The 25,300-nt window shown below is 44.3% G+C and overlaps 1 protein-coding gene across 1 annotated transcript; it reads left to right on the top strand.

The window, feature by feature from the left end:
• Positions 1–230: 230 nt before the first annotated feature.
• Positions 231–23,873, top strand: SDC4 (syndecan 4). Its single transcript, XM_077832374.1, has 5 exons — positions 231–377; positions 18,737–18,881; positions 19,919–19,962; positions 20,261–20,450; positions 20,917–23,873. The coding sequence occupies exons 1-5, from the start codon at positions 231–233 to the stop codon at positions 21,066–21,068; spliced, it is 678 nt and encodes a 225-aa protein (XP_077688500.1). The 3' UTR covers positions 21,069–23,873.
• Positions 23,874–25,300: the final 1,427 nt, after the last annotated feature.

Here is a 25,300-nt window from a genome sequence, read left to right as displayed (position 1 = left end):
GAAGGGGATTGTATGGGAGCAGAAGGGGACGGGGCTGTGAGGAGAATGGTGGTGGAGAGGGGGCTGCCGGTTTACTCAGAGCCCAGGAATGCCCCTGCCTTGCTGACAGGACTAGGAGAGCGGCACGTCCCGGACTCCCAGCAGCTCCGGGCATTCCCCTCCCGCTTTGGGCCTGCGGCTCCGCCTCCCCAGGGCCGGGCCAGCTGAGGCGGGGCCGGGCCGCTTATAAAATGCGCGGCCGGGGGGCTTGTGCTAGCCGCTTGATCATCGTACCGCCACTATCACACCCGAGCACCATGCAGCTCCTGTCAGCGAGGCACCCCGGGGCGCTCTGCGCCGCTCTGCTTCTCCTGGTGGCCGCCAGCGCTGCCGAGTCGGTGAGTGCCCGCCCGCGCCGCGGGGTGTCCTGGCTCCCTGCCTCCGCCGGGGGGCGTCGCGGGGCCCCGAGTGCGGGGGGCAGCGCTCGGGCCCGCTTGAGGGCAGGGGGCGGGCTCGGGTCCGGGTCCGGACTCCGCTCTTTGCAGGGCGCCGGGGCCGGCTCGGCCTCCTGAGACTCGCTGTGTCCCAGGTGGTGCCCGGCGCCAGGGAAGGGCTGGGGAGCGGCCGCACGCGGGACAGCTCTCCTCGGAGTCTCTGCCTGTCTCCGTCCCTTGCTGACGGGTGGGTCTGTAGGGCAAAGGGCCGCCCCGTCCCGGGGGTGGACAGCGACAGCCCTTGGCCGGACGTTGCTTCGTGCCTGCCCCCCTGCTCCTGCGGCCGCCCCCGGGCTCCAGCATCAGCACATGGCGCAGATAGTGCCCAGCCCTCATAGCTGGGGCATGAGTAAGGCTGCCCCAAAGCCCGGCTCTGCGGCAATTGCCTCCTGTCACAGGGACCTGTTGAAATCCCCCTCCTACGGCACGCCCCGCAGCTGCGGTTTTCCTTTACCTTGTGCCAACCCCCGATTTCCCCGGGCTGAGAATACTGGGCTGCTGAGGGGAAACCCAGGTAAGCGGCTGAGTTTCCCTCACCAGAGGCCTCCCGCACCCATACTCCAGCTGGGGTAAGAGCGGCATTGCTCCAATTCCATCCTCGCCTCATGATCTCGAACTCGATCTAACTCCTCCTCAGGGGGAGTAATGGATTATAACCAGCCTTGGAGGAGAAGAGACGTGTGATGCAGACTTGTACCAGAGCTCAAACACCCCATTCCTCCCCAGGGTGACCAGACAGCAAGTGGGAAAAATCTGGTGGGGCATAATAGGAGCCTGTATAAGAGAGACCCAAAATCGGAACTGTCCCTATAAAATCGGGACATCTGGTCACCCGATTCCTCTCTCTACTGTCACCGTCCCCCCCATCTTTCTGAATTTTTAGCTGTGGAGCCAGGACTCCAGGTTTAGCTCCCCCTAATATTCTGTGTGACCTTGTCCTTACCTGACTTAATATTATATGTGCTAGTGGCAGAAACCTGGCTTTTCCCATCAGGAGGGAAACAGGTTTTTCTGAGGGAGACCAGAACGGCCTTTTTTTCCAGATGATTTTGTGCCTGCTCCTGAAGCAATTTATATCTATTATCCAGGGAGGGAATATGCTACTTGGTAGCAGGCTTTGAAGTAAATATGGCCACGATTTTTCCAACTTCCATAAACTTTGGGTAGGTGAAAGGGGCAGAGCTATCTAAGGCTGTCCCTGTCTTGTGGTTTTAAACTATCTCTAGTTTTGACAGCTTGTGTATTGAATGGAGTGGGATGAGGGAGAAGAGTAGCTGGTTTCCATCTGAAAATATGCTGGTGATAGGACTGTGTGGCTTGATGGATACTGAACTACTCACCATTATTTATGTATTGATGATGGATTTCTATCTTTTAACTAAAAAGAAAAGGAGTACTTGTGGCACCTTAGAGACTAACCAATTTATCTGAGCATGAGCTTTCGTGAGCTACAGCTCAGCTCACTTCATCGGATGCATCCGATGAAGTGAGATGTATCTCACGAAAGCTCATGCTCAGATAAATTGGTTAGTCTCTAAGGTGCCACAAGTACTCCTTTTCTTTTTGCGAATACAGACTAACACGGCTGTTACTCTGAAACCTATCTTTTAACTGACTAATGCTTACTTGGCTTGCCATTCAAATGGATCTGCCGCCTGCCTGTGCACTGCTATGCTTCCAAATATAATTTTCCTGTCTAACTGACTCTTCCCCCCCACCCCACCCCGGCTAAACTCCTGTCTTGCTCACCACTTGCCTGTCTCTACACCAAGTTCCTTGTTCTCTTCTCAATCCTTATCACATTCTTTTCCTCTTCTGGGTCAGAGACTCCTTTCCTCTCCCTTCTCTGTGCCACCTCCTTCTGATTATTCACAAATCTTCCTCTTTTCTCCTCCCATCAGGTGATACCTCTTCTGATGTTGGCCCGACTTTCTTACCTACCAACCTACCCACCCGTTTGCCCTGCGGGTTCTATTTTATCAGCATTTGCCTTACCCATGCCTTACAGCCTTCCTCTCACTCTACAATTAGTCTACCACAATATATGCTCTTTCTTTTGTGCTCCTTTACGCCTTTGCTCTCCCCTTCTGATTCTGCCTCTGTGACTGCTGTGCCCTTGGATGGGCCCTGCTCTTCTTGCTTGTCTGTACCCCAGTAGTTTCTCAAAGAGGCTCAGGAGTGGGCTAACAGGGATGCTGCAGGTTAGGCTTGAGGTGCAATTGTAGAGTTTAAGAAAGAGGGGGAGTACAATTTGCATAACAAGGATATAGATTAGGATTGGGGAGCAAAGGTGTATGGAGATCAAAAGTCTGAGGAGGATGGAAAGGAATTCAAAATATGATGATGCTGAGGGATTTTTTAAATTTGTATGGTGCTCAGATACAGTGAGTGCTGGAAAATGTAATTCCGAAGTTTTACAAGCATCTCTAAATGAAGTTCTACTGGTACCTCTCATTTTTATGGGCATTAGACCCTCTCTACCTTTCAAAATGATCCTGGACCCTGTACAAACACCAGGCATGTATGTAACTCAGAGGGGTTTCTGGCTTTTAACTTTTAATTTTAACAAGTGTCTATGCTCAAATCAGAAGGCATCCAGCTCTGACTCCTGCTTTGGTACTGGTTAGTAGGGATTGCATTGGGACTGGGGCAATTGCAAGAGATTAGAGTATCCCCAAACTAGGTTTAATCATCCACATTGTTTCACTTGCACCCTGAGGCTCTGTAGGTAGGTCACCACTTACTACTTTTTGTTCAGTTTCTGTCCTGAAGTTCCATTCCAAGATGCTAGTGGTTTAGCAAGAAAGCTCTCAGGCCAAAATGCATGAAGTGTCTGGGCAAAGACGTCTTGGGTCAGTACAGCTTTTGGATGCTCTCTGACCACATCTGGTATGAAATTAACATTGCAACCTAGTGTGCTTGGGGAATATAATGGGTTGTGGGTTTGGTAGGCTGTGTCCTAAAGAGTTCAGATGCCTCCAAAGACAACATTTCTGCATAGCTGTATCTATAACCCCTCCTGCTGAGTTTACAGTACACTCAATGCAACTTATTGCCCTATGCTTAATTAGTGTGGCTGTATTCTAGTGTTGCAATATTGAATTGATTTACGCCACCAAGTTTACTTTAGTAGAAGTGCTGGTAATGGGCCTAACCCCCACTGAGGAGTGGTCTCTGGTGATGCAGCATCTAGGTTAGTGTGGGAGGAATGGGTCCCTTTTTGTAGTGTTGGTACAATATGCTGGATTACACAGCATGTGGCTTGTAATTTTTGTACACCCAAGATATGGAGAGGGTGCAGACATATTGTTGGAACTCCACAGGACATGGAGTCTATTTTGTGTTTGTGTAAGGGCAGGGCCTTGAGGGCTACGTGATCCTGTATGGTGATGGTCCGACAGAGCCTTTACAATGCAAGAGCCAGAAATTCTTTGGAGCAAGCTCTACTTCTTTCAAGTGGCATGTGATGCCCCATGTGGCTCTCACTGCAGCCAGGTTTTCTCTGACTGAGGCAGCCTTACCACATGTAAAAGGACTAAAAATATTCCTGAAAGCTCCATGGCATAATTCCTATGCTCTGTTAGTTAGGTAACAGACTGGATCATGTTAACGTGATGTAATATTTAAATGTGAGACCGTTCCTATGAGCTCCATTGGTTTTAGGTATGTAGAATCAATCTTTGAGGTGCTGTGCTTCTGCCTTTTAGAGGTTGGCATGCCAGATCATAGCATCATTTCATAGACTAGTCCTGAACTTATGACATCCAGAGTATCTCTAATCAAGCTCTTTTAAATGGGAGATGTGAGAGGAGAGAAGGGGTCTGAGTGAAGCAGGTAGGTAGGCAGGCCCTGCTTTTCTGCTGCAACACCTGTCTGTTTTATTATTAACGCTTCAAAAAAGTGTCAACACTTCCTAGAACTCACTGGGCATCTGACTGGCTGAGTTGATGTTTTGTTGTTCATGATGGTATTTGGAAAGTAGTGCTGCATTATTAATGTTTAAACCGGTTTGGCTTGTCCTGCTACCATCATTCCCCGAGGCCTGTTCTTTCTGCTCTTTGCCCAGTTTCTCACCTGTCCCTCTCAATCAAATCAAGATATTGCTATCTGTATGTATAACTTTATTTTCCATCTGCTTCACCTTCTGACTTGGGGAGGCTCATGGAGTGTGTGGATGTGTTCAGCCAGGGTGTGATTTTTAACTTGGCCAGAGCAATACCTGTCCAACATAGAGCAGCAGACTGTATTACAAAGACTAATGTACCTGGAACAGAGTTTTGAAGGAAAAAGAGGAGATGATGGCTCTTGTCACTAAATCAAATGCTTTTTAATGCATCTGCTCAAACTAGCAGCTGTATTGGAGGGAATAGATTAGTGATTTTCAACCTGTGGTCCATCAGAAGTGTTGTCGTTACCATAGATGCCCACAGTTTAGTGCCCTTTTCACAGTGCAGCAAATGCCATGCAGAGCATGTGCAGCATTTACAGTTGAATTCTGTTCAGTCAGTTTTTAGTCTAAGACTTCTATGGTAGGGGTCCTTGGACCACAGGTTGAATTTCCAAAGAGGTCTGCACCTCCATTTGAAATTTGTTAGGCGGTCTGCAAATGAAAAAAAGTTAGTTTCTTTTAGTTTTTAGCACTTCACAGAAATGTTTCTAATATGCAAATTGGTTACACCCAATAGGGTGGGAGTGATATCTGTATAGTCCCCTCAGTTCAGTACTCTGAATACTCAGAACAAGATCTTCATAGGTAGCTTTTAAGCAGGAATCCCCAGAGCCCTTCCTTGTGTCCCAGAGACTGAAATCCTCTGGAAACTAAGGATTGGCAAGACGAGTCCCTGAGAGGAACTTCTCTCATGAAGTAGTCTCCACAATGGAAGCTGGGGAACAAATCCCTTGCATAAGTCACCTTTCTGAGTCCCCTATTTGAGAAGAGATCAAGAGAACTCTTGCGTTCTGAACAGGTGGAGGCAGCCCAGGGCTGAACTCTTCACTTTTTCGAGAGAATTCTAATATTAGAGACTCCCAAACCCACGATGTATAAGAAGACAAGGAGTTAAACATGTTTGTTATCCTAATGCTCTACCTCATTCTACCTCTGCCACATTACTGCTAGTGCACCAGGCCCTTGAGGTGGCTGGCAATGGCTTGGCAAAGATGTGCGGACTATTTGTCTGCTGAAATCCACCTCCAGTCCAGCAGCTGTGAAAACTGTTGTTTATGGCTAGGATACCATGGACTCTTCTTTCTGGTTTTTGGGTGGGGAGAGAGGACAAGGCCCTTCCAATGTGCATGACTTGAATCCATTTCAGGATATGACTCTGCTCTCTTATCCTGCTGTTCCTGCATAGTGTCTAGTGCCTTGTTTTGCCCTATGTCTCAATTGTAAGGCTGAGCTCTATTAACTTGACTTCTAGCCTAACAATGGGGAGGAGAGTCTGTCTGCCATCACAGTGCAAACTTCTGCAGAATTCCCACAGTCTGTTTTTACCACACTTCAAACTCTTGTTGCTGCTAAATACGCTACTGAAATCTTGCTTGCTGCTAGAATCCACTTGGCTGACTCTGAATCCTCACTATTCTCTCTATTGCTTTAAAAAAAAAAAAGTTTGTCCTCAAATGGGAGAATCTTTGTTTTGCTCTGTACATGGTGCTTACTAAATGCCTGGTGTGATTTGGGCTGGAACTGCATCTCTGGGAATAGTGTGGTATAGTGGGTGCTAGTATCTGTAAAATAAGTGACCCCTATTGTCAAGGTAGCCCCTGTTTTCACACCTAGATGAGTAGAATTACATTTTTGTGTAGTAACTGATTGCTGGGCAATTCTCTGGTGCATAACCCTGCATATAATGGACTCCCCCAAACTGGAAAATTTCTTCACCACAGCAGTGCAGAGATGTATGTGACTTCATGTTAGCTTTATCCTGTCCCTACAGGAGGCTTGCTTTCCTGGCTGATCTGAAAAAGATTTTTATTCCTTTTGGGTACCACTTTAACCATGTTGGTTTAGCAATGGATTGTAGTTAGTGAAGTAGAATCCCCTAGGTTGAAACAGTTATACCAGTGTACAGGTGCTGACAGAAATAAACTATATGGTACACCTTATTTCTGTCATCACCCTTCTACTGCTATAACTGTGTCAAACAATAGAGGGTTGTACACTTCCCTAACTACAATATAGTTAAAGCAGTCAAAAATTGTGTAGGCCAGCTGTGAGTATATCTGACTTCTAAACTGTTTCTATCAGTGAGCGAATGGCTGCTTGCTGAAACCTGGTGGAATGCAGGCCCTTTAGATTAAGGCGTGAAATGATTTGCACTAGAATAGAGCTGTTGTGGTGAGGCAGGGCTGAGTTCATTGTTAGTGAATGGGATGGGGGCAGTGTGCTAAATATTTAACACAAGATGTGGTAAGTTATTGCATTGCTGGGCCATAAAAGATTGTACTTGAATGCAGCTGCCTTGGCTTTTTATTGGATTAAATACTTCAGACTCCCATTTCCAGTTAGGACTGAGTGGGTGAGAATTTTCACTTCTTGTTAGATACATAGCTTAAGTTACACATTTAGAATCCAGTGCCTTTTCGTCATACAGATGAGTTGCTGAATCATTAAAGGTTTCAGAGTAGCAGCCGGGTTAGTCTGTATTCGCAAAAAGAAAAGGAGTACGTGTGGCACCTTAGAGACTAACAAATTTATTTGAGCATAAGCTTTCGTGAGCTACAGCTCACTTCATCAGATGCATCACAAAAGCTTATGCTTAAATAAATTTGTTAGTCTCTAAGGTGCCACAAGTCCTCCTTTTCTTTTTGTGAATCATTAAAGCCATAACTGCCTCTGCTCAGAACTTCTCCAAGATCTTCTTACTAATAGTAATATAGAGATTACATTCTGATTTGGACTTGTGGAAGTCACATTTCTAAAACAGAAGCTTGCTGGAGTCTGAAAATTACTTTTTCTAAGACAGAAGTTTACTGTGGTTCTGTAAACCTCTTGTCAGCACTTGTATAATAGTTTTGTTTCTCTTCTGAGAATCAGTGACTCAAACTTTCCTTGATGCTGCAGTTCTGCAATTTTCTAGAGAGGTAGCAATTCTTTAATTAAATACCCCCCCCATCCCACTTTTTTTTTTTTTTCTTTTTGGCACAGTGAAGACCCCTTGTATCTAAGGCGATCGCAGCTGGACAGAATTATTATGAGTTCTTTTTTTCAGTCTAGAACATCAGGGTCTAGCTACTTCTGATGACCAGAGACTGAATTATTGGACCAGTGACCTGATGTAGTGTGGTGGGAGGAATCATAGAATATCAGGGTTGGAAGGAACCTCAGGAGGTCATCTAGTCCAACCCCCTGCTCAAAGCAGGATCAATCCCCAATTTTTGCCCCGATCCCTAAATGGCCCCCACAAGGATTGAACTCACAACCCTGGGTTTAGCAGGCCAATGCTCAAACCATATCTCGCATGATGGACCATTGTTCAAATTTGATAAGGCTAAACTGCAACTCCTAAATGGGATTTCTTCTCCCTGTCTGACCTTATGGAATTAGGAATTTGGTCAGTACAGCAAGCCCTCCTGGCACTGTGATTAGAAGTCCCCAGTCTTGTTAGAGCAGGTACCTTTTCTTAAGGTGGTAAGGATTCCAATTTTATTTCTGAGCCCTTTTAAAAAGACTGTGTTTCTATTTGTGGTGGTAGGTGGAGGAGACTTCATTTACTAGAATTAATTTATGAGAGGATTTTTTCCAAGAAAAGAAATATTTATTGCAAATAGAAATGCACACTGGATCCAGAATATTCTCTCTCATGCTCTGAAGCCTCTTATACAGGAGGCTGTTTATACACTCTGTCTTGGCACTAATTCTAACTAAACAAAGGTCAAGCATCAGAAACACTGTCATATAAACATTACTACTGTTAATGGGCCTTGTCATTGCATGCTGGTAACTAAATGCCTTGATAGTGCTGTGGGGTCTATGGATTTCAGAAGCCAGAGAAGGGGTGAATAACAGAACGTTATGGTCTTCTAGATTACTAGCATGCATTTAGAAAGACACCCTGGCACCCAGATGATGGGGGGTTAAGGAGGGTGTGTGTGTCTGTGTGTGTGTGTGTGTGTGTGAAGCTGAAGTATTCCTTTGTCGGAGGAGGGGGAGAAAAACCAAGCCCTAGAATGCTGGGGTGCTGTAAGCATGTTTAACTTTAGTAGGTGACTTGCATGATTCTGGGAAGGTGTGAGTATCTGGAAATAGTTAAGACGTGGGCATTAGCTTCCTGGGCATGGACAAGACCTTAGTGGAGCCTTTCTGAGCTACGCTTAAAGGCTTTTCTGGTTTAATTACACATTTTATTTTTTAAATCACATCTATACGAGCAAAACCTTCCTAAACTAACATAGCTAAGTGTAAATCAAACCTAAATCTCTAGTCTCTTGATATGATTAAACTTGCATAGATTGTGGGGAATTGAAACATTTTCAAGATGCAGTATCAGGATCTCAACTGTACAAGGAAGCCTAGATTAGTTGCTTGTCAGGCCATTTTAGCTCTGTATTGGGCCAGCTAGGAAAGGCACCAAAACTTCTGCTGTGTGCCTTATTCTCTTTGAAGTCTGATCTTGCTAACACTGTTACAAAGGAATTTAAAGGTGCAAGACACACAAGCTAGTAATGTAATACACATGTAAAAAAAAAACAAACCCAAAACCACCACAACAAAAAAACCACCATAGCAATTCTGCAAAATAACTTGGAGGATTGAGTTATGCTCTAGGAAGGATCTCCATATGCCTCCCTCGGGTGAGGGAAGGAGAAGACTAAATTTTGGAAAACAGGTATATTACATTGCATTCTTTGACTCTGGTCTTTTGTATACCAAACTTTGATGTTTGAATGAAAATCCCATGATAAGAGGATCTACTCCTGTTGAGAACCCATTGTGCCTTCACCTCCCTGGGAGAACAGGCATAATGGACTCTTCCCACCCGTACTCTGAATTTGGACACTATGGCTGTCAGTGGCTGGCTTTATTTATCCTGCCTTGAGCTGCTTAACTGAATCGCTCTTTAAAACATGAGTAGATCCCTGTGGTGAAGATGCTGAAATTAGACTTTGTAACCAATAGATACTTACGATTCCAAACACCTATAGCTGGTTCATCAGAAAAGGTTATGATGCTAGTTAATGAGTCCACTTGCTGTAAATAGATCCCTGCATGTGACCGTCTGTCATGGGAACTGTACAACCTCTTTTATGGCTCTGTTTGCTAATTATCAGATTATTTAAACAAGAAATTCCTCCCAGTCAATTCTTTGTCTTCCTCTTTGCATCTTCTTCAGGGTTTTTTTTTTGTTTTGTTTTTGTTTGTTTTTAAGTGACACACACACCTAGTCTTAAATAAGTGTGGGCTCTGTTAGGCAAATGCACATGGGTCAAAAGCTAACTGATTCCAGAGAGCATGAAACTCGGAATACAATGTTACCTAGAGCTTGCTCTGGATTACATATTGGAACTCACTCTCCTTGGGTTCTGGCTACAGTAAAGCCCTCTTGCTGAACTGGTGATGGCAAATTGACTTCTCTGCTTAATACATTATAATCTATTGCTATGAGATTATCCTTTCACTGCAGGGTTGTCTGATGGCGGGGGTAGGTGGAAGCCCCTCATTGCCACAGTATTTAAAACATCACAATAGGAATGTACAGGAGGAATGACAAGTGATTCTACTCTTACCGCTATCTACCTGCTAAGGTTCTTGGTAAGGAACCCGAGGTGGAAATGCAGAAGGACTGCACTGTAATTTGAAAGTGACTCTCCCAGTCTCAGACAACTAGAATATGCTTGCCAACAGACTTGTTCTTCTTGCTCCAGTCTCACTGCCACCCAGACAGCTGGACGATAACTGTCTGCAGAAATCCTGGCCTGCTGTTCTCTCTTGCTACTTCCTACTCAGCACAGGCTTCAGGATCTAACCTAAAGTTTTGGGTTTATTTTGGCAATTTATGTTGACCTGCGGACACCCTAGCCAAGTAGTTATGTGATAGTTTGGGTGTAAAGGTAGTTTTGCCTAGTGAGAGCTGTTGCTGCTCATCAATATGACCAATCACTTGATACTTTAAAGTATATTGAGGAAATGCACAGTAGCACTTTGTCTCTGAAAGCGCCTAGCACAATTGGCTCAGTAGGCCCCAGCCTATTTAAGTGCATGCACATGCAGGGAAGCCTTGATTAAACTCTCTTCCTTGGCACTAAAGCCAGAAGGGGCCATCTATCCTGTCAATAATTTGGAGCAAGCTGACTAGCAAGCAGTCACCAAAGATGATCAGAGGGCACAGTGAGCCAGCTAATGTGGATTTGTTACAGTACTTGTTATGCAGAGGAATGCTGATATAAGGTGTGACCTGGATTAAAATAAGGTTATTTGCTCTGCTCCCAGGCATAGAAGAGATTTCTTCAGTGTCTGTGCTAAGGAGTTTATGCATCTAAAGAGGAGGAGTTTTGGAGTTAGGAAAAGAAGCAACCCATTTTCTGCTGGTGAGATTTGGGCTTGTCTACTCTCTGGGCGCTACAGTGGCACAGCAGCAATGCTGTACTGCAGATCCTTTCTACAGAGATAGAAGTGTTTTTTCCACCATTTTCCATCATTTTTCACACCCCTGAACGACATAACTATGTCAATCTACATTTTAGGTGTAGACCAGGCCTTTGTGCTCACCACATACAGAAATGCTTGTTAACATGGGGATAACTACTACCTCAGCATGCAGGACCCCTCACAGGTAGAGTTCAGTCATATGTGACTGGCTTGGTACTATCCAACTTTTTTCCACAGTAGTAAGCAGTCACATAAGACAGAAGTCTCTGGAAACTCTTGCTTCTGAAGCAGTGATTTCCTTCTAACAGAGCTCTTCATGGGAGAGGAGAATATTGTCTCTGCTTTAAAGGGGCAGATGGATGGTGGCATACCCCATGGCGCTACAGTGCGTCCGTGTTAGAGAAGCTGGAAGGGAACAAGTGGCTCTTGTTTTGGAGGTGTTTTGAGTCTGATGTGACTCCAAAGCATCTATAGTAGAGAGCTGTCTGGTGGATATTGTAAAATATGCTAAAATGATCTGAGGCTCGGTATCTGAAGATCACTGAGTTCTCTGGAAGACTCTTCTTGAGTGCGTGTTAAAGTAACTGTCTACAACAAAGTTAGAGTGGTAGCCATGTTATCCTGTATCAGCAAAAACAACGAGGAGTCCTTGTAGCACCTTAGACACTAACAAAGCTTATGCCCAAATAAATTTGTTAGTCTCTAAGGTGCCACAAGGACTCCTCGTTGTTGTTGTTTTTTTAAGAACAGATTTATTTAAAATCCCTTCCAACAGCTAGGAATAGACAGGAGTCTCATGTAAATAAATCAGATAGAACAAAGGGCAGTGGGTGGAAATTCCCTCCTGTCCCAGGCTTAGCTCCTTTGTTTCTAAGATCACAGTTTTTGCTCTTTTGCCTACCTTATTTTCACAGCTCTCCTAGCACATGGTCTGCAGCTTGCTGGCCTCAGCGCTTCCGTTATAGCATCAGATTTCCAGTGGTTTACACTTAGTTTGACAAGCTGGATCCCAGCCATGTACCATGGTAGGACAAATCCATTTTGGCCAAGATTGCTTCAACAATGGCTTAGTTTCTGGGATCTCCTGATACAAGAATGACAACTCTTTGGTGGCCTGGAACTAAGGGCAAAGGGACAGAAATGAAGTATTTAAGTGAATTCAGTGCTAATGTCAGGACAGCCATGGAGCTTTCAGTCAGTCACATCACAAGCATAAGCAGTGAAGCAACATGTATGTACTCTACCAGTATGCCTCACGTCCCTGCCCTGGAGGGGTTACATCTGGTGCTGACACAGTTCACTTTCCATGGTCTAGTAGTTGGTCCTTGGCCTCTCTGCTGAGACATCCAGCAAGAGGGCTAATTAGTGTCAGTTGTGGTGGCTTTCGTATAGGCATGCTTCTTTTAAACACAGATTCTTAGAGTACAGACTCTAGGGCTGACTTCAGTATTGTGTAAGCCCCATTCTGAGAATCCTTTAACTTGAAATCTAGATGTGCATTTTAGTAATATGACTTCTGCTGCATGTGACATTATGTGTATGCCTGGGGAGGATGGGAGTATGCTCTGGTGTCAAGATAAACACATGCCACTCCTTTCCAAGTGCCCAACTAAAGCAACAACAAACACACTAAATGATAGGTTTCAGAGTAACAGCCGTGTTAGTCTGTATTCGCAAAAAGGAAAGGAGTACTTGTGGCACCTTAGAGACTAACCAATTTATTTGAGCATAAGCTTTCGTGAGCTACAGCTCACTTCATCGGATGCATACTAAGTGATTGAATTTTAGGTTGGCTATGTTGTAAGGGCTCTTGTCTCTTTCATGAATACTCCACTAATATAATAGCCCACAATGACTCTGTGCTACTCCCTAAATCCACAAGTGCACAAACTGCTGAAGGTCTCTAGGCTATGAGCTGCATCTTGGAGGAAGTCCCAAATACTCACTGGCTGGATGAGCTTTAGCATATTCTCGAAACCATTCCAGCCTGTCTGGGTAACTGGGGATCCAACAATCCTCCCTACAACTAAGCTGTGGGTGAGTAGTTTTTCCTTGAGTGGTTACGGCTTAAAAGCCCTAAGCCTTGCTGTGGACAGCTCAATGGAAAAATTCTGCTCAGTGTGCAGCAGAACTACACGAAGCAAGGAATTGGCTGGAGAAGAATACTGAAAAGATTCAATACCATTATTTTAAATCAATGGTATACCCTCACTTGGAGTACAGTGTTCAAACCTCAGAACACCAGTGTGTGTTCAGGGATAGCAATGGAAATGACTAGAGGAACAGTGCCGCATTAAGAGACTGAAAAGATCAGGACTACTGAGTTTAGTGAGGGGACAAGATGATTCTCCATATAGAATGGTACATAGAGAAGGTAGATCAGGAATTTCTAACTTACCCCATGTCTCATAACACAAGAACAAAAGGACATTCAATGAAACTGAAAGCTGGCAAATTCAAAACTAGGAAATATTTTCACTCAATGCACCATTACTGTGTGGAACTTCTTGCTAGAAGAGAGACACAAAGATCAAAGTAGAATTCAAAAGAATTAGATATCTATATTGTGAAGAACTGACTGTACTGAGCAGGATGACTACTTCAGAGCACAAATCAACTGCTGACAAGATTTGGAAGAAACTTCCCATTTGGGCAGGCTAGTCCATGACTGTTCCAGTATGGAACTTCTCACATCTTCCTCTGTCAGACAGGATACTGGACTAGATGGATCCCTAGTCTGATCCTAAGTGACCGTTCTCAAATTCACTGTGCGGAGGGGGAAACTTGCAGCAGGACTTGTCTGGGTTTGAATCACTTTCCAGTGGTCATATGAATGGATGTGCAGGTGAGACACACATTCTGTTGAGTCTCTCTGATGAAAATCAGTTCTTGATCTCCTGGTGTTGAAATTAAGAATAGAATTTTTACTATCAGTAAACATCTGCAAAGGAGCTGTCAGACCAACTCCCCATACCTCTGTCTTTGCAGAGTGCATATAGTTAACTAAGTGCTGATTTGCCTCTCTTGTCACTTCCTGCCCTCTCAAATTTGGCTCAGGTCCATATTCTTTTGTCCATGTTCTTTTGACTTTCACCTCACTCCTGTTTACTCCTGGGCTTGTGTACACAGTGCTGGGAAGCAGAGACTCTGAAGCAAATTATAGGGCTCCATTATCTGGCTTGTTGGAAACCCTGTAAAGAGCTCCTGCACTTCAGATGCCTGGGAATCGGCATGTGCAACCCCTGTCCAACTCACTTTCTACCAGGCTTCAAAGAAGCGTGGAGTGAATTCAAACATTGGTGTGTTTGATCAGAGACAATGGCCAGCACTAAAAGTTGATCATGTGCATTTCATGCCCTTGCCCTAGAGAATGTTACTTGTTTTCGGCTGCTGTGAAAGGGCACATAAGCTATGGCAGTGGTGTGTGGGCTGGAGGAGGCAGGCTTGGTTAGAGTTTACTGTTTTTCCTTCTCAGAACTAGTCAGTGGCTGTGGAAAGTCACATGTTAGATAGGAATTTTGTGTGCTGCAGTGTGAGCAGATTTCACTGTGAGAAGCAGCTAGTGCTGATCTGGGTTTCTGAAATAGAGCCAAAGCCACTCTGAAATCAGACTCCTCAGCCGGAGAGGGGATCAGGTATCGCAGCCCTGCCAGCTCCTCTGCCTGGAGCCATAGGCTTCTTCTACATGAATGATCCATACACAGGAGGCTGCTACCTCTGCATCTTGGCATGTCTAGTGTGCTAATCCCTGTAATGCCTAAACATTCACTTCCCCTGCGTGGATCCTACTGAAGCAGCATGTGACGATAAAGGCAGAGTATGCATACCTGCACACACTCTGGCTGGCAGCTAAGAAGTAAGCCTCTCTTTTTGCTCCTGCTAAGCAGGGAAAGCTCCTGCCCTCTTTCTCCTCCCTTCTGTTCCCCCTCCCCCCAATGATGTTTGTTAATCTTACTTGGCATTCACGTCACTGTGGGTAAAAGCTGCTTAACATCCAGAAGAAATCCTGGAGCTGGACTTTAGCAGAAGCGACATCCTTCTGTAGTCAAAGGATTCTGTTTGCTAAAGCATATTAGCAGGAAGGCTTGACTTCAGCTGCCAGAAGTAGGTGAGGCTGCACAGTCATTTAGTCTTTCTCCCATCATAAGAGTGGCTGGACTCAGCCCTGAGGCAGTTCCAGCACAATAATAGCAGGTGGCAGAACAACTGGCCACAAGCAGTTTCGATCCGATGCCAGCCTCCAGCTGGTGACTGCCAAAAGTGTTAGGCTGAATGCGGCTGTGGAGGACATTCGGCAAGTGCCAGATATTTTTGAAAAGGGGAAGTGGTTCTCAACTTATTTACCAACAGTGTTGTGTGCTGCATCCAATACTACCTATATGGCCCTGAGGATGTCACATGGGCCACAGGTTGAAAACCACTGTGTTATTGACTCTGCACCCCATGGACTGCAAATTCCCATTTGGGAGGGAGTCTTCATACCCGGAAACTGCCTCCTAGGGAAGCCTGTAGAATATATATGGGGAAGCGGGGAGACTTTCCTCCTGCTTTAGAAATGCAATGTCCCTAGTAGACAATATTAAAAGAAACTGTAACATTGCACTAAGCCTCTCCCTGAGCCCACAAACCCCATTGGAGTCTCTGAACTGCTCCTGTGTGCCCTTTGCAGGTGTGTATGTGAGGAATGTCACTGTTCCAGATCCACCCGGCACAGAGCACAGATGCTTCACTGTTAACTCTTCCTATTCAGAATGCTCTGCAAGGTGGGATTTACACCTAGCTCCAGGGAGGTGCCTGCTTGTTACGTGGGTGTGTTTTGAGTTTGTGTAGGGAGAAACATGGAATGAATGTCACCACATTTACCCATACAGGAAGGAAGTGAGATGCCCAACAGCACCCCAGTACCTCAAATAGTCTCAACTCCCAGCCCCTAAGGATACACAATTAATATTCTGAGGGTAAGTGTGTAGAAGTGTAGGTCCCTCTGCTGCTGCTCACCTCCCCCAGTAGCTGTCTGGATGTTTTCCAGAAAGTTACTGTAGATGGAGAGTGAACTTCCCACTTACTTTCTCCTGGGCCCAGGGCCAAACGAGCAATGGCATGGAAAACTCCATATAATCGTATCTACTGCTGTGAGTCAGTAACTTCGTTAGTATTGGACCTCCCTCACTCATACACACAGACAGTGTGTATTTTGATGAATAAGCCCCCTGTGATATCTGAACCTGGTGTATTCCAAAGTATCCAGTAATAGCAAATGTCTACCATTCTTACTCATCCTTGGTTTGATCGAATAAGGCAGGTTACTCAGTCCCTTCAGACTCACTGATCCAGCCTAGTTTCCTCTGTTGAGCCTCCCTTGTTAGGCATTTGCTTTGTGTCTGCCTGATGGTTGTGATTCACCAGTCATGAGTGTACAGTCTGGGTGAGCTGGCACAAAGATGTAATGTAGTACTGACACCTGTCAATATTTGTCTGCTCTTCAAGCGAAAACCTCCTCAACCTGTTGCCATTGCTCTACATGAAAGCTACTGTCTGGGGGACACACCTTGACTTGCTGAACAGTGGCCTGGTAGCAAATGGAAATCAAACCCTTTCTGTATCTTAATAAAACATCCGCAGTCTGGGATGGGAGCAGCAGCCTCCTCATTCCAGCTGTGGCTTATGCTGCAGTACCATTTCAGGGAGCCCTGGTGTCTTGGCTAGCTTCAGATGCCTCCTTTCTAATTAAGGTTGGCGCTATAAATGTATAAAAGTTGTCCTATAAATGACCAGTGATGCTGGGAATATTTGTTCCAGGCTGTATTTCTAGCTGTCTTAGTTGGGGCATAATGGGAGGTGAGGAGTCTGGCAGAATCAGGCTCTTCTTGGTTTTTCAGGATGCTCAGTTGAGTGTTTTCTGGTCCCTTTTGACTCTGAAGGGGTAGAATGAACCAGAGCTGCCAGAAAAGCTATTGCGTCACTGTTCTAGCCCCTCGAATTCAGGATGAGGAGAAGCTTCTCATAGCCTGATTGTAGAGCCTGGTGGCTGGGGCAACTGCAATATCTACGGCTGTGGAAGTGGATTGTTGGTGTGAGGGGAAAAGACCACTTGTATCTGGCACTGTAATAAAGTTTTTATGGATATATCTGTACTGCAGTTTTTTGGTCTGCAGCCTGTGCCCCACAAGTTGAGCAGGGCTAGCTGTGGCAATGCCACAGGTCTTCTATTGCAGTGGGACCATGCCTGGGGCAAGGCAGCAGACAGGCTGCTTTCTGAACACCCCCCACCCCCTTGAACCACTGGGAGCGCTTAACACCGATTAAATGGTTCCAGGAGCTACCAGATAAGATGGCATTCCATCTGGGGGAAGGGAGGGTGAGCTGCTTTGGTGGAGAACCAATATTTTGTGTTCCCCTCCTTACCCCCCAAGTCTCCACTTCCCCCCTCTCCAGTTAACCCTGCATCTCCATGCTTGTAACAGGTGGCTAGGCACCACCAGCCACACTAGTGCTCCCAGCATTTCGATCGCTAGCAGAGCAGAACTGGGGATAGCAATGGGAATCGTTAGCCAAACAAGGCAAGTGAAACTGGTGGTGGTGGCGGCGGCAGCAGCTGCCCATTCAGTTTGCATTGTACTTCCAATTGTAAGGAAAGGGTTAAATTCCTTAACAAGCAAATGACTTAATGGCTGTGGAATTGTGAATTGCTGCTGGAATTCCACAGCAAACACTGGATTCTGCCAGTTTGGAAGTGTGGACGGTCCATGATCTCAGAGTTACGGAATCCTCGCCTGGACTGGCCCTAAAGGGTCACTAAAGTTATACAGAATAGTTATGGGAACTTATATAATCTTGGTCTAAATCTTCTGCCTTCACCCCCTACTCTTTAGAGGCCCAAGCAAAAATGCGGTCTGATTTAAACCATTGTCAGGCAGTTTAACATCCAATTCTTTGGCTTGGCTCCTTTATATGCCCCTGCAGACTGGCTTATCTGGGCTACTGCTGCCATGCTAATGCACGTCTGACTGTTTGTCAGATCCCAGTATCCTGGTTTTATTTTGAGAAGGGAACTGCCGAGGTATTTGCTTTTTGAATTGTGTGTGTTGTTGAGGGGACACTTGATACAAATGAGTTACTGTTTATAATGCTTTTGATCTCCTTGTATTGTTCCCCAGAATATACAGATGTGGGGGGGGGGAGCAAACAAATCTCAGTTTTAACCTTTTGTATGATAAAGTATCTGAATTGTAAATGAAATAATGATGCTATTAAACATACTGGGTTTGGGTTCTCACTGTAGCACTGAAACCTCAATCTAGCTCTTGACACAGGCTTGGAAAAGATTCTTTAGGCATAAGTCCCACTACTACTCTCCTGCCTATCACACTGAACTTTATTCCTCCCTTCTACCTCAAGGAGTTCTGCCATGAGCTCTTGCCCAGAAAGCTATTTTCAGTAAATTCAGACCCTAGTCACTTCATGGGAACCTTCTGAACCCACAGTCCTTCTGGAAATCCCCACTCAGGCTGATCTTGGTTCCTGCTCTCAAATACTAGGGGAATTCAGCTGTTTTCAAGAAGGTAAAGATGGTGCTTTTAGGTGGGCTGAATTGAACTTCACCAGTTAGATGGTGAAATATTACTGTGCTGGCTGCGCTGCCTAATGTCTAATGCTGGTTTTCCCTTCTCAGGTGAGAGAAACTGAGACCATGGACCCAGAGAAGTATGGAGAGGACTATTTCTCTTCTGGAGCCTTGCCAGATGATGAAGATATCAGTGACCCCAGGCCTGACTTGAACAGAGAGAGTGACTGGTTTTCTGGTTCTGGAGATGATGGTATGTAGGCAAGAAAGAAATAGCCTTTAAATTGGAGTCTTCCTCTGACTATTACATCTTCATAGCTGTGACCTGGAAAAGCTACATAGTCCCCTGAGTCTCACAGGCTCTTTAATGGAACTTGCAATGGGCTACAAAGTCTGTAAAGCTAAGCTCAGCAAGTCATTCAGAAGAATCAGTAGAGCAGCCTAATCAAATACCTCCTATGTGGAGGCTTGCTTGGATGCAGTACACTGATAGGAACAGCAATAGGGCACCATGCCATGATGTGGGACTCATTCGGTCTTCCCTCTCTATAGGGGCATCCAAGTAGGTCACCCCTGTAATGAGATTACATGCTATCTTCAATGGGTAGACAATGCATTACTCAAGTCATTACCCCCCCACACCCTAATACCATGGGGCTGTAAAGTTTAACTAGTTTTGTTAAATCTCATCTTCCTCCAGCCCCAACATTTCTGAATCTTCCAGCTTTGTCCCTAAAACCAGTGTAGTAATGAAAGCTAGTTAATTCAGTGTTTTCAGAGAACTCTTTTTGGCTTTCAAAACTCCCAGCATAAACTAGTTTAAACAGCTCCTTGTTCCCTTTTTATGTTCACATTGTGTTCTCAAAAGGTAAAGAACAAGCTCTGAAATTAGTATGTGGCATGTTCAGGCAGATCTGGTGGTTAGTATCGTAGCAAATTATCCTCTAGGGATGGGTGTTCAAAAGAGTGCTCTCCTGAAGCCAGCATAGCACACAAGAGCATATTAGCTTTCTGAGCAAATCCTGGTACCCTGCAGCAAGAGCCACTTGATGGAGCTGAAGATTTCTTCTCTGAATGAGGTAATCTGGAGCTTGCATCATGTGGCTTTGTGTAATCAAAACTATATTTAACTGGTGAAAGTACTTACAGATAAGAGGGCACTTTAATCAAAGCAGAGCCCTAGTTAGACAATAGCAGCTAGTGCTGCTATAGAGTGTGCCTGGGCTTTGGGAAAACACTCTGAAAGCAAAGGGAAACTAATTCTGTATTGTATGTTTGCATGTTATCTAGATGCTGAAGATGACATTGCTTCAACCACTGAAGAGAGTCCTATGGTAGGTGGTGTTTGAGCACTCTCAGAAAAACCTAGCACAACAGCCCTTCTCTGTGTGGTATCTGGCCGGGCCGGCCCGGCCTGCCTGCCTGTGAAGGCTCTTGTTGCCTTAACCCACTCCCCACACCCCCATAGCTGGCTTCCATATCCAGTCCATTGGAATAAGGTGCTCACGATGCACCGAACTCTTGAATGACCTCAACTGTCCTGCCATTAAATGGTGTCTGTCCTGTCTCTCCTGTTTTGAAGTGTTTTGTAGCTGCTCATGACAGGGTGTGGTTTGTCTCTGCTTTATTCAGTTCTCGAGTGACAACTATATCCCTGAAGATACTGGTAAGGGGACAAAGGATGTGGATGAAAACCTGGTGGTAGACAATGAAATAACTCCACGTAAAGTCTTGCCCGCTGAGAAAATGGATCCGTCCAACAAGATTTCCATGGCCAGCACAGCCAACGGCAGCCTCTTTGAAAGAACAGAAGTCCTTGCAGGTAACTTCACTGTCCCCAAAGTCTAGTGACTCATCAGCCACGCTGTAAATGTGGGAGGAAGGGGAAATGGGGATGCCAAAAATGGGGTCGTATGATTGTTCCCATACTTTAGAGGGCAAGAACGGTGACCAAAAACACACAACCCACAGGTCACTTGAAACTGAGCCAACTGGCTTTGTTCAGGTAAGCTGGGAGGCACAGAGTATTAGGGAAGCTTCTTTCCTGTGTTAATCAAAAGAAACTTTTTTATTAAATGCTGTTTTTTTTAATTATGGATAAACTGCGTGGAAAGTGAGTTCTGGTCTCCAGATGCTGTTTGGACTGAAAATGTCACTTTCAGCAACATGGAAGCTGCCAGTAGAAAGCCCTGAAATGCTGGAACTCTGGGATAGATTTCATAGGTTTATGACTGGTGAGGGTAGCCGTTTCCTCCTAAATGCTATATTCATTCCATATTCTCTTCCAGCTCTTATTGCAGGTGGGGCAGTTGGGCTGCTGTTTGCTGTCTTCCTGATCCTCCTGTTGGTCTATCGCATGAAGAAAAAGGATGAGGGCAGTTATGATCTTGGCAAAAAACCAATCTACAAGAAAGCGCCTACAAATGAATTCTACGCTTAAAGCCACCAGCACCTTGTGCCCCTCTAGGGACAAAAACTGATTGTTAAAGCATTTGGACCTAAGCTAAGATGCTCCCAACAAATGCTCTCTTGGATCTAATTTCAAAGCGATTTAAAAAAAAAAAAATCTTTCTGTGCAACCCTTCCATCCTGCTAAACTAACAAGGGCACAACAAATGTAAAGCGTCTGGGAGGAGAACATTGTCATGGCTATATTGGGGGGAGGGGGCATGCAAATGATTGTCAAATTCCTTATTTTTGGTTTAGGGGAGGGTGTATATATGTGTGTTTGCATCTGGTGTGCAACTCTCCAATTTGCCTTGTTTTGTAGAAGGTTTTTTATTCTGTTTCCCCTGTAGTATTGTGCCTGTCCTGCAGCAGGCCAATCATATAAAGCATTTTATAGAGAATTATCTATGAATCTCTTACACTACAGTGTACCATTGCCTTATCAGGGAGTAGCTGTGCCCTTGGCTCAGGATGCCCATATGCCATAAAGGGCCCATGGGAGAAATAACTATGTGGCCTAAATGGCTCTTAGGGAGAAGTTTCCTCTTCCTTTTTGGCCCTTGGTAGGTCACAATCTGCAAAATCAGGAAAGCCTCTTGGCTTGCTTGACTCTGAGACTAACCTTTCCCTGCACCTAGCCTCTTACAAGTTGGAGAATTACCTTTTAATGTAGGATTTTATAATTTTTTAAGTAGGAAAAATAGCCTAATGTGTTATGTTTGTAGAAATAGTACTGAAATAAAAAAAAACATACTTTTTAAAAAATTCCTAAGACTTTTTTTTTTTTAATTTTTAAATCCTTTGTTTCCTTTAGCTGGGCATTTCTCTAGATGTATATATTGTGTTTTATACAATTCATATTCTGAACTGAAGCAGGATTGGCTACAGTATGTTACAGGTTTCCCTTTCTATATAGCAGCTACTGTATGCAATTGATATATTTATGGGGATTTTCCATAATTTTTTGATTTGATTTTTATAGGATTATTTATGGTTCCTTCTCATGTTTTGGTTTTTTGGTTATTTTTTCATTTTTATATATAAAACACTAATATAATGAATCTCTTATGATTGTGAAAACTATTTAAGCTTTATTCTGTGAATTTTTAATTATAAACTGAAGGCAATAACTTCTGCTAGAATTACTCTGTATACAAAATTGGATTCTTAAAACATGATTAAAGTATATTATAGGGAAAGATGGGAATTTTTATCCTGTAATATATTGTAATCAGTCCTATAGAGCTATATATTTTATATATATATATATATATTTTCCAGCAAAGTGTACAAATATTAAGAATACAAAGGCTAGAGGTTTTGGGGCTTGTGCAGCCTTACTGTGTGTAAGGGAAGGGCGTATTGGTCTGTTTATATGCTGCTCTTTGTGCAATGTCTTGTTTATGTTGAATGCAGTAATATTTTCCTTGTTTTGTTCATCACAGCTGGGGGTCAGGCTAATGGTTGCTGAACTAGCCAGGTCACTAACGCTCTGTGTGCCCCCTGAATGCAGCAGCCATCAGATTAACTTCCATGAATTAGAAACAGTTGCTGTGTTGAAAATGCCAGCCTTGCTCCTTCATGTTCAGGAGGTGGAGCTGAGATCCCGTCCCCTTATTTCAAAGTGACACTTCTAATTTGCAGTAGAGCTGCAAACAAAAGTTGGAAGCTCACTGTTCAAAGGAAGTAACCTTTACCTTTTCTCTTGCAAAATTGTTGTTCAGTTTATAGGCTAAGCTATTTAAGAGATTTTGAACTAGTCTCCTTTAGTCCCTTTTGCCTTCAGTAGGATGGCTTTCAGTATTTAGAATATTGTTTGATCATGTTTCTTGCTAAGGGTGGCTCTATGGGAACACTGACTTCCTCAAGCCACTTGCTATTAACTTTTTTTTAAGGGGTTTTAATGCATCATTTAAGCAGATCCTACCTCTGTCAGAATTGGTCCAGTTCCACAAAACATTCATTGAGTGAATAGAAGATGCATTCCTGTCCTACAGGGTTTTCTGGCAGTCTTTGGCTAGTTCCAGAATTGGTATATAAAACACCCACTTATCTTGGTCCTGTTGCATCAGTCTTACTTGCTAGATCTGAGTCTCTACCTTTCCAGATACAATGAAGATTACAGAATAGCTGACTGTGGGGTGGCTTTTTGTGTGTGGAGAGTGGGGGCAACTGCATACAGTGTAGCTCATAAAAATCATACTGGTTCTGAAGGCCCTGGAGAATCTTTTCATAGACTTTAGACCTGATTCTCTTTCCATTTGTAGTTATGCACCTGTTATAACTTAACTGAAATCAGTGCAGTTACTCCTGATTCTAGACTGGTGTAAGGAAGAGGATCTCTTCTGTGTTCTATAGCTGTGGGCAAGGGGTCTCCTCTCTGTGGACTCCATGCTGAGGCTTGATCCTGTAGCTTAGGAACCCCTGCAATGAAGTCTCTAGCAGGAATCCTGTCTCTCCCTCCCCCCTCCTTTTTTTTTTTTAAATGGGTACCTTTCAATTCAAAGACCAGCCCGTCCCAGGGCCTAGCTCTGGAATGAATTAATATGTGGAAACTTAATATTTTTTTAATTCTGCTGTTATGGAAATAACCCATTTGCAACTGTTGTCTACAGACCGTGCCACCTGTGAAACATGAATTGTCTTTCTTTTGATGTTTGGAAGAGATTCTCTCATGTAATTGTGCTTTTTTTTTTGTTTGTTTGTTTTTTTGTTTGGGTTTTCCCCCACTGGTACTTTATCAAATAAACTGGTACTTTCTAAAAACGTTCTTTTGGGGTTTTTTTTACATAAATGACGCATGGCACTTAGGCCTTACCTGATTCAAATTTGTGAGTAAGCTAGTTTAAATCCATGCAAAGTGTTGTGTGGAGATGCACACTGGTTTAAAACTGTTTATGTGGGTTTAATGCATGCAAGTCTACTGACAAGCTAACTGAATAGGTTTAAAACCACACTTTTAGAGCTTGTCTACATGAGGAGTTAATCAGGAGCAGCTATTCTGGAATAACTCCATGTGTGGATGCTCTTATTCCAGAATGAGCACTTTAGTCTAAATTAGCTTAATCCGAATGAGTTCACTTTAGATTCACACTAAGTGCTTGTCTACACATAGAAATTCAACTGGTGCAACTCCAGGTATACACCCGAACCTCAGAGCTACTGTTGCCTTCAGGATCCAGTGCACCTAGTCAGCCTCTCAGAACTTCATTGCCTGCTTTCTAATAGTGTGAGGCTGCTTAAACACAGCTACTCCATGACCATATGGTAAGGGAAAGCTGCAAAACTGCCTGGCACAGGGGGTACAGCAAGACTGCTCTCTATGAAAAGTGCTGAGCCTTCTACGAGGTGCTGTATTTCTCTGGATTAGAGCCCATGTGAGAGTCTTATTCCCTTGTAACTGGTGTTAGAAGCAGAACACCTGCTCCAGGTGCTTAGTGGGCAGAATTAGCAGATGTCTAGGGAAATGGGATGGGGCTCAAACATTCAGACTCCTACATGGTTATAGCAGAAATGTTTACTTCATTCCTTATTGTTTGCTAATGTTTCATGTCCTGTCTACTGGGCTCTTGAGCAATTTGCTTCTTCTATAAGGCCAATATATCAGCCAACTTCTCTGAATCATGTCTGACCTTTACTCCTCTGGGACTTGCTGTTTGCAGAGGGAACTGAGGCTGATTTATTCCTAGGTTCTCAGTGTTCATTTGCCTCTTGCTACAGTCATGAGGGGTGGGTGGATTTACTTTTCTGAGTAAGCTCTTCTGCCCAGACTTCCTCTTCTGAGCTGAGGAAATTGCCTGAGCTTTCCAAAGTTTCTACCACAATATTCCCACAAATGAAACTGCAAAACACCAAACTTTTGCATTCTTTATTTAAGGGAGCTTGGTGGCTTTTGCCCACATCAGGAACCTGAGCTCTGCTCAGTTTCCCCAGTTTCTGGGGAAAGGGCTTTCTGAGCCCCTGAGTTGAATTTGCAACATCTTGTTGAGCAGAGTAGCAGAACTCTTCGGACTCAACTGTTCATTTCCAGCATTCACTGCCCTCCCGAGTTTACAGCACAGGGACTCTGTGCATAACAGACTTTAGAAAAAAGGCTGATTATACTACAGCTCTGACCTATGAGATGTAAGTTTGTCATTTCACCTGCTGGCACATGAGGTGGTATAAATACGGTACACTTAAAAATAAATCTTAAAGTCCCACTTCACTCAGCTACTACTAACC

The sequence above is a fragment of the Eretmochelys imbricata genome, chromosome 13, assembly GCF_965152235.1.
Source record: "Eretmochelys imbricata isolate rEreImb1 chromosome 13, rEreImb1.hap1, whole genome shotgun sequence".
NCBI lineage: Eukaryota > Metazoa > Chordata > Testudines > Cheloniidae > Eretmochelys > Eretmochelys imbricata.
Note: the sequence above shows the minus strand (reverse complement) of the source record. Positions and strands in the feature narration are given on the sequence as shown.